The sequence below is a fragment of the Trachymyrmex septentrionalis genome, unplaced genomic scaffold (assembly GCF_001594115.1).
Source record: "Trachymyrmex septentrionalis isolate Tsep2-gDNA-1 unplaced genomic scaffold, Tsep1.0 scaffold72, whole genome shotgun sequence".
Taxonomy (NCBI): domain Eukaryota; kingdom Metazoa; phylum Arthropoda; class Insecta; order Hymenoptera; family Formicidae; genus Trachymyrmex; species Trachymyrmex septentrionalis.
This window is the reverse complement of record NW_017305905.1, coordinates 1,160,370-1,169,542: the sequence shown is the minus strand read 5'-3', so window position 1 is coordinate 1,169,542 and position 9,173 is coordinate 1,160,370. Positions and strand designations below refer to the sequence as shown.

The following is a 9,173-nucleotide window of genomic DNA, read 5'->3' as shown; positions in this document are numbered from 1 at the left end:
AAAAAATATTTAAATAAAAATTTAAAAATGTTTTTTCTAATTAGTTGTAACTCAGTGTAATACAAAATCAACGATAAAATGCATTATTTAAAATATAAATATAATAAACGTTTAATTTATATTCATTTAGGCACTGTAAAGAGTCATTTTTTAATCACTCAATAACTAAATTTTTTGGACAACCAATACTTAAACTGTTTTTTTTCTTTTGTAGGTTAAAATGATAATTTTAAGATAAAACATATTTTTTCTTTAAACATTTTTGTTTCAATGTTTTGCATTTTTATATGAAAAAGTACATTTTTTTCATTTTGCTTATAATTATAACATTTATATACAACTTTTTATAAATATATGACACGTATTTTCTGAAGATGTCAAAGTATATGTAAAAATTTATACAATAATTTTTATGTACTCGTAAAAAGTGATGAAAATTAGGACGATAGATCCCCGTCGTACACAAAGTTGCCAAAAACTATCATATTTATTAAGGGTTAAAATGTATCTTTTCAAGACGAATAACTAATTTTTCAGAAATTATTTTTTTAAATTGTAAACGACAAGTCACGACTTCTTAGTAAAGATTAAAGTAATTTCTTTGTAAGAAAATAATAGAGCTAATTTAATACAAAGACTGTAACAGAATTTTTATTGCGAGAAAAGAAATGTTTCGTGGACAGAACGAAATGTAAGGGATGCTTAATAGCTTGTGGGAACATTAGCACGAAGCCAATTAATTTAAAGTGTCACGAGCGACGAGACGTTTTGTCTCGTGTCTTCGGGTTTCGCTTATCATTCGTTTCAACCAGGATATGCGACACCCACATTCAATTGGCACGTTGCCAATTGCAGCAAACAACAGGTTGTCAAGTCTGTTATTGAATAATATGCGATCTACGTCACGTGACCATAAGGGAGACGACAATGCGTGATTCCTTTTCCGTCATGGCAAGCTGCGCTCTTCGACTATGTCGGTACCATTGGTAGCGACAAGTTATAGCCATTGATGGCAACTTAAGTGCCATTGACTGTCAATTTATTGCAAATACATGAATTGCACGTTCCATATTTCATAAGAAACAAAAGAATCACAAACAGCTTCCGTGCAATTATTTCTCGATACAATAGCTGCGCTCAGCAGAGAAAATTAATCAGTTAGCGTTTAGTGATTCTTTAATATGATTGGTCCTTAGCTTTAGTTTTTCGCTAAATGTATGTGTAGGAACCAATCGTATTAAAGAATCACTAAGCGTTAACTGATTAGTTTTCTCTGCTGAGCGCAGCCAATGTGTATCTATAAGCAATCCACTTTTTATAATCTGAATTATAGCGCCAAATCGTTATCTAGTAACGTTATATCGTGAACAATTTTATTCAAGAATCAAATAAAAAACGGGAAATATAAGAATTTAACAATTTCAAAAGAACAATTTATGTCTCGTTAAGAACAATTTATAAATAAATTTCGTAAATAAAAAGTGAATTTATTACATTATACTATAAAAAATATTTTCTCTTTTACCTTTAATGTTGTTCATCATATATCATTATAAATATTACAGAGGAAGATATAATAGATATAAAATATTGATACAGTTGGCGCTTTTCTCTCATCTAGACGGTTTATTCGTACAATATCCCGAAAAAAAAACCTCTTCAAAAAAAAAAAGAAATATACGCCAAGTGCACAAAAAAGGTATCGAAAGTTTATTACAGGAGTATATCGTACTGCACAATTTTCGCGCATGCAGCCACCTACTACTGATTCACCGCGACAGGGATCGCGGCGAAGCGAGAGCGTATATAAACCCGGCACAGTATAAAATCAAGTTACGAAGAACCGGTTGGCGAAGCGTGCGCCGTTGGAGCAAGCAAGCAGGATACATATATAGGTATAAAGGACAGGTGTTCTGAATTTTTGTCGTGGATACGCGCCTTCTGCTATAGGCGAACCTCGGCTCACATAACTGCAGTTTTACGTCGCCTATTCTTGCCCTCCTCTAGCTTTCCCGATTCATTTCACTCGCGTGCTGACGATAGCAAAATTTCTCAAGTAAATTGCATTCAATTGAAGCGGATAACAAGAAGTGTCAACTTCTTTTTTTAATTTTACTTTTTTTTTTTGTAAATACGGTGGGTTACAACTTACATTTCTTTTCTTATCTTCACGAAGAAATGATTTTGCTAAAATATTCAAGAACTTGACTAGATACAGATTTGGAAATAATTCTGTTGGAGACTCAAGATACTTATGTGGGATGTTTAAGCTTGTTGCTGAAATGTCAAAATTTTTTGCAGCATTATGATCTTGGCAAAAATAAAAATTGGAGCACAAGTCGAATATAAGGATAGAATTGTTTTGATGGTCCAACAAAATTATTCAGATACCTAGCTAAATTTTTAGACATTTCAGCAAACTTATTCTTTCGCTGTTTCTCTCCTTTCAGCTTCGTCGCAGATATCCTCTCTGTTTCTTCTTTTCCGACATCTTCTTTCCCTTCTCTTAAATTTTTGCATGTTGACAGTTACAATGGCGTCAGGTCATCGAAAGGAGTTAAAAGGATTATTACCAACGTAAGGGTTTTACAATGATTAACTATGTGCGTACGGCAATTTCAATGGTGATTGTGCGTTTACGTCCAAGGGTTACATTATTTATACGTTCTGTGCGGCACGTGCACGTGCACGGTGCAACAATGGCTCAGAGTAGAGAGTACTGTTGCGGCTCTACAACACAACGTGGCGGATGCGGTATGTTGCTGCTTGCACGAGCAGATATTGATCGCAGAAGTGGTATGTAAAACTTTTTTTCCGAGATTATACTCTTACGCATCGATGAAAGACAAGATTCTTCCCGGTCGAGAACCGCTCTGTAATCTATATATAGCGATAGCTTCGAAACGTCCGGACATGCTGCATCGAATATATTTCCAGCGTGCACACACGCGCACGCGTGTCGCCACACGTGTGACTCACGTGTGTGTTCATCTACTAGTACGTTTGTGTGTATGGGTGGGTATGTAAGCGTAAAATTCTGTGACATGCATAATAAAGAGAAATGTCAAATCATAAGTTCGGCAGAGGTATCGAAAAAAAAAACAAAAACCGATAAGTATAGTTTTTCGATGGAATTTTTGTTTCGAGTTTCCATTAATCAAGAATTCAAATTTAATAAACGTCTCTATGCTGGCAATATTTTCATTTTGAAACTGTTACGCTTTGCAAAAGGTCATGTTTTTTTTTCAAGATAACAGTTTTTTTAATTGTTTATTTATTATTTAACTGTAAATAAAAGAATAATTGATCTTTCATTTAAATTTTAATTTAACTTAAATTTAAATTTAATAATAATTTAAGGGAACAATTAATTTTAAAGAGATAATATAGAATAATTTAACTTAATTCTTTTTTCTTCTTATGTATTAACCTCATTAATTCTGCAATATTCTTCAGTTGTTTCTCAGGAAATTCCAGAATTAACAATCAGAATCTTTAAAATTGTTATTAGAATTATATTTTATTAACGCACATTGGTGCGCGAGGGTGGACGATACAACTTTTATGCGTAGGTGGAGGAAGTCTGAAGAAATTCTTAAACCTCTTGTTCTTTCAGGTCGTATATGGCTTCTATAAGTACGTCTATTTCTGTTACTTCCTGTGAGATAACAAAATATGTTTTTTTAAGTCTCACTTCCTCAAATTCAAGTGCGGACAGTACAAACTTCAATATTATTTTCATTCAACAAAATATAATGTAAAATTAGGATTACAAACATATAACATAATTTCTATCGTTTACGTATTTGATATTTATAATATCGACAAATTTATAATTAACATTGTTTACTCCACAATTTTGTATTGAAATCCAGAATGCCTCATGTACATCGGATTTCACAAATTTTCAATAAAAGTCATTATTCATTCATACTTCATTCTTTGTTATAAACTATCAATAAAATCCGTATGATCTCTTTTTAATTATTCGAATCTTCAAGCTCAATTAGAAGCATCGTGAATACTTCAATTTTATGCTCACTTTTCATCAACAAATGAACAGTAACGCAGATTCCGTATACATAATAGGCGGATTCACCTGGTGATGAGTGCAATTTTTCTTGAAGTGTGAGCTTGCATTCTGGGAACAGCAGCTGTTCCTTTCCCTCCCGATCTCTTCGTCCCCTTTATCTTAATCTCTCCTCCGACAGCTGCACTTCGAGATCCGCTCGAATTTATACCTCGGAACCTTTCACGATCCCAACTAACCGTCTGTTCAGTTCAAAATACACGCGGACAAGAAATTATGTCAAAAAAGAAGCAGCAGCGCATGGACCGTTATAACAAATCACAACGAATGGAACTAAAATCGTTTGATTTTAGCGATTAGATACTTGAAAATCGCGCGGCAACTTTAAATTATTAATTAAATGCGATGTCAATCTTTCAGTTGCGTTACCCTTTATTATATTAAAAAATCCTATCTAACAATTATAGAGAGTAACAATTTCTATTTATAGAAATACCTTGTACTTTTATATTTTGTTATATCAGATTTAAATTTGTATACATGTAATTATACAATATAAAATGAGAAAATCGATTTCTTTAATTTTATTCTTGCTTAGGAATTGATTAAATTAAGATTTATGCCAATTTTGCCTCAGTATGAATGGTACTGATGAATTGGTGAGAATATCCAAGGATATTTAGCGTCCGTCAAGTATCATATTTGAAGCACGTGTATTATAAAGAATAGAATGCCGCGTCAGCTGATGAACTTCGCAATTTGATAAGCTAAGATGTATATTTTATAAAATCACAGCGTATTCAAATGTATATCAGTTTCGTAATTTATGGAAGAGGTATTACAAATAGTTAAAACATCAGGAATGACTCATGTTGCGATATACAATTTGCTTTAACAAAATTCTTAGAAACCGTGCAGCTTTAGAATAAACTAAAATTTTAGCTTTTGATGAAAATTCACAGTTTGTTTTCAAGCTTTTAATTAATTTTTGAATGTAATAATTCTTATTTCTATAATATATTAAGAATATCGTTTTGATGTCCAATCATTATCATTACTGACTTAAAATCTGCATCTATTATTATTATTATTATATTTACGTCAAAGGCGATTCACACGGAGCGACTTTACTCGCTTTCAGCATCTTAGAGCTTCTGTTTAACGTACAAAAGTCGTATGGCTTGTCCTTCTTACATATGTAAACTTTTTTCCGATTTTTCACGTACATTGCCTGACCCCCATGCGTCAATGCTTCTCGGTAATTATCGTCGAGTCATGCTGAGAAACGCGAAGTGAATAAGATCTTTTCGTACGAAGTTGACTCACCCGTTGTCAATGTCAGGATAACAGCTAGCAGCAACATAGCGGCGACGTGGATAGGTTTCTTATACCCTCCGCCTGGAGGATCTCGCCACATCCTTATTGTGACTCTCTTCCGAGTGCACTTATTTTCACCTGATTTCACAGAAAATACACTGAATGAACGATATGCAGAATACACACACCGATAGTAAGATCATCGCCGATGGTCTGCCTTAATAATATTTCAATAATAATCGAAATAAGAATATTTATTTTGAGACACATTTAACTCGTTTCATTATAAATTAAAGACTTGACAGTCACTGACTGAACACGAAAAAATTGTTACTTATTGTTAGTTCAAGGTCAATTGATAACTGTTAAAAGTACAATCACTTTCAACGTGTGTTTGTGGCAATTTAGCATGCATTAAACAATTTGCGTAATAGGCAAATGAAATTAATCGTTCTCTGCTAGTAAAACTAGATTAGATTAGGCAACAAGATTGACATCTTGTGAACCCTGATTAGTCGGTCATAATAATAAACATGCCTGATACATTAATCAGTTCTGATTAAGTGATTATTAAAGGATTTAAAATTAAGATCGAAAAGACTGATACGCCTGCTAGCATGGAAATAAAATTGTTACATTAAATGTAATTGTTTTTACGTAATAGTTCTGTGAGAAATTTTAATTTATAAATAATTATTGAATTTACAAATTTTTTCATGTATAGAATAACCATTGGAGAAATTGAAATTAAACGGTTATTTTTTCTAACAAAAGTAGCAGGATGGAAAAAGTTACTCCATAAAAGTAACTATATAGTTATAGTTAAAAAAAAACAAGTCGCTACTTTTCAGTTACTTTTCTGTTAACATTTTGCAATGTTTTGCATTATTATTTTAAATACAAAAATTTTCAGATTTATACATTTCTAATATTCTAAATTATTTCGTTCATTATAATATCATTCGATTATACGCTGTATTTATATTTATAATAAATAAATATGTACACTTAGAGTAAAAAAAATATATAATCAATATCAAAATGCATTTATATAAAAAAAAAAGGATCTAAATAGTTTAATTTTTAGTAGCAAACATATTTACAGAATATTTGATAATCAGAAATAAATTTATATTTTGATCATAAGAAATCATCGACTGTCATCAACACCGTACGTAATTGTCCGTAGATGTTAAGAGAATACGGCGTTTCGCCTGATAAATATTTCTCTGAAATATTTCCTACAACCCCTATTCTTCTAACAACAACAACCCGCAGCCAGAATGGGCGATTAAAGTAGCGAGAAAAATTCTATAAAGCATGGAGCCTGTTTGGCATCCGTTGGTCCGCGATAATCCGCAGAACGCGAAAGCGGCTGTGCCGCTATCTCGTTGCGGAACGGAATGGAAGTGCACGTGCTGAATCGCTGATAGCAAGGGTTACGGTTGAAGAACAGCGGGTGAGTCGTCAACGGGGAGGGGGAGGCGGGGAAGAAGTAATCGCGCGAGAGGGGATGAAGAGACGCAGAGGAGAGGAGGGAGGCAAAATGTGGCGGAGTCGAACGGCTCGTCACGGGGCTGCTCCCTCTCGGCGAGTTTATTGATCGCAGGGTGCGGAGGTTCAATCTACCCCTCGCAACGCGCGTCGCGCGGGGTGCGCGCCATGCTGCCATCCGGACTATCCGGAGCTCGGGGCTAGCCAGACGGCCGCGATGGTGGCGATGGTGTCCGTACTCCGTCGACCACCGCTAAATCCTCGCCGTCTCTCCTCGCGTCAACTCCTCTCCCGCAACGGGGACCCACCGAAATTATGTATTTTCTAATTCGATACATCGGAGTCGATGAGTCTCTCTCGCGGAAGTCGATCGTATCGAGACGTAACGCCCGTATTTCACGTCATCGCCGAGTTACATCATGTAACTCGGCTTGTACGCAACGAGACGCGGGAAAAAAGATTTACGCGGATGACTGAAGATCCAGAAGCGACGAAGACGCAGTTTATACTCGTGGGCGACGATATCTTCCGATCGTGAGAAAAGACGAGTCGTAAACTCGCTCACGCTGCTGAACGGCTGATCTTTCCTGCGCGAAAAAAAAATCGCGGACGCGTTAAGAGGAAGAGTTTGAATCTCGGCGTGACAAAAAGTCGCGAAAGTGCAAGAAACAAAAACGAAATATCATATGAGAACCATATGAGAAACGGAGTAACCGACAAAAAAAGATCCACGCAGAGATACACCGTGTGCTAGCTGGGTCTTTCAAGTTTGAGAGAACGATTAGCACAAAGACGCAAACGGAATCGTTGCCCTAGATCTTAGCTGCTGTTCGCTCTTCTCGTGATCGATCTCATAGTAAAAATTAATTCCTGGCTAATCGTTTAATTCCTCGAAGTCCCGGCGACCATCGGCGACCATCAACGACCGCGTCTTGTCGAATTCTCAGCTTCCGCTGGCGCAGAGAGGGTGGCGCATTTTAAATCGCCCACAAATCGGCACGCACACACCGCACGATCACTGCCGATATGTTCCACCACGCACACGCACGCAGACACAGGCATGCACGCACTCACACGCATATACACCCATACACTCAACCATTCACTAGCGATTTTGCAAAATCTCCTCCGATCCTCGTTTTCGCAGATTCCCCCTCGTCGAGGACCGTCGCCTCCTCGGGAGGGTGAAAAGATCGCGACCTCGATCTCACGTACCGACGCTGTCGTATGTGAATTCGCAGGGACACAAATGCACGTCGAGCAGACCAGATGAGAACGGACGAACGAGCACTCCGATTCCACGAACGACCGATCGTAGAGTGCGGCGTCGTTTGCTTCGGAACGGCGGCTGTTCCTCGGCTATCTCGAGGTCGGCAGTGGTGGAGTGAGGATCGTCGGTGGTGGGGGTTGTCGGCGTGAACGCTCACGCTGCTCTGCGGGATGAGGGGTGCATTACCGACAGTGCCGTCCGAAAGATTTAACCCCTTGGAGCAAACCAATAAATATGTATATATATATATATGAAAAGATATGGAAATTGATATTTAAATGTCGAACCGTAACTTTCAATTTTTGTCAGAAAGATATAAGAATTTCTAACGTTCCAAAAAATATATGTACAACTTGCATTTATATCGTTAAGCATGTAAATTCAAACGTCTACACAATGGATGTAATTTATAAAATTAAATGTATAATATTTATAAAGATCAAGAACGGATACATTTTATACATTGGAATTTTTATATTTTTCGATAAAATTAATATGCACTGAAAAACAAAAATTGATATGCTAGTCATTTTACTAATTTTACGTCTGCATTCACAATGTGATGTATACTTATTAATCGGATATTTTAAGTACTTGATGAGGTAATTAAATTGTGAGAATTAATGTTTGCAATTCGCCCAGTATTTTGTCCAGGGTGCCAAAATTTAATCGACCGGCACTACTGGTAAGCCGACCTTTGTCGCACGCGGCGGAAACGGCCAATGGACCAAATATATATGAAATATGTATATTTGTGTGCGAATGCATACACGAACATGTGTGCGTGAGAGTATCTTCGCGGATATTTGCAGAATGTTCGTAGGATTATTGCGGCGATAACTGATATCGATCATAGACCTATTACAAGAAATTAAACAAATAGTATATATGATAAATAGAGAAATGCGACAAATTTGATCATACATATAACAGCGAGCAATTATAGCAAAATTTACAAATTAGTACGAGGTATGAGAAACACTTTTATCATTACATCTTATTAATTCGACATTATCTGTTTACAAATTTGATAACTCCGATAAAATGCTACAAATAGTCCCA

At 36.0% G+C, this 9,173-nt stretch overlaps 1 protein-coding gene across 1 annotated transcript in view; it reads right to left on the bottom strand.

Annotated features, from left to right (window-relative positions):
• The window catches only part of LOC108753817 (Down syndrome cell adhesion molecule-like protein Dscam2), a 78,514-nt gene extending 70,367 nt beyond the window's left edge, over positions 1-8,147 (bottom strand). Inside the window, exons 1-2 of the mRNA XM_018495735.1 lie at positions 8,057-8,147; positions 5,357-5,485 (exon numbers count right to left, since the gene is read on the bottom strand). Of these exons, the coding sequence (XP_018351237.1) occupies positions 5,357-5,447 (91 nt within the window). The 5' untranslated portion in view covers positions 5,448-5,485; positions 8,057-8,147. The remainder of the gene's footprint in view (positions 1-5,356; positions 5,486-8,056) is intronic.
• Between the last annotated feature and the right edge of the window lie 1,026 nt (positions 8,148-9,173).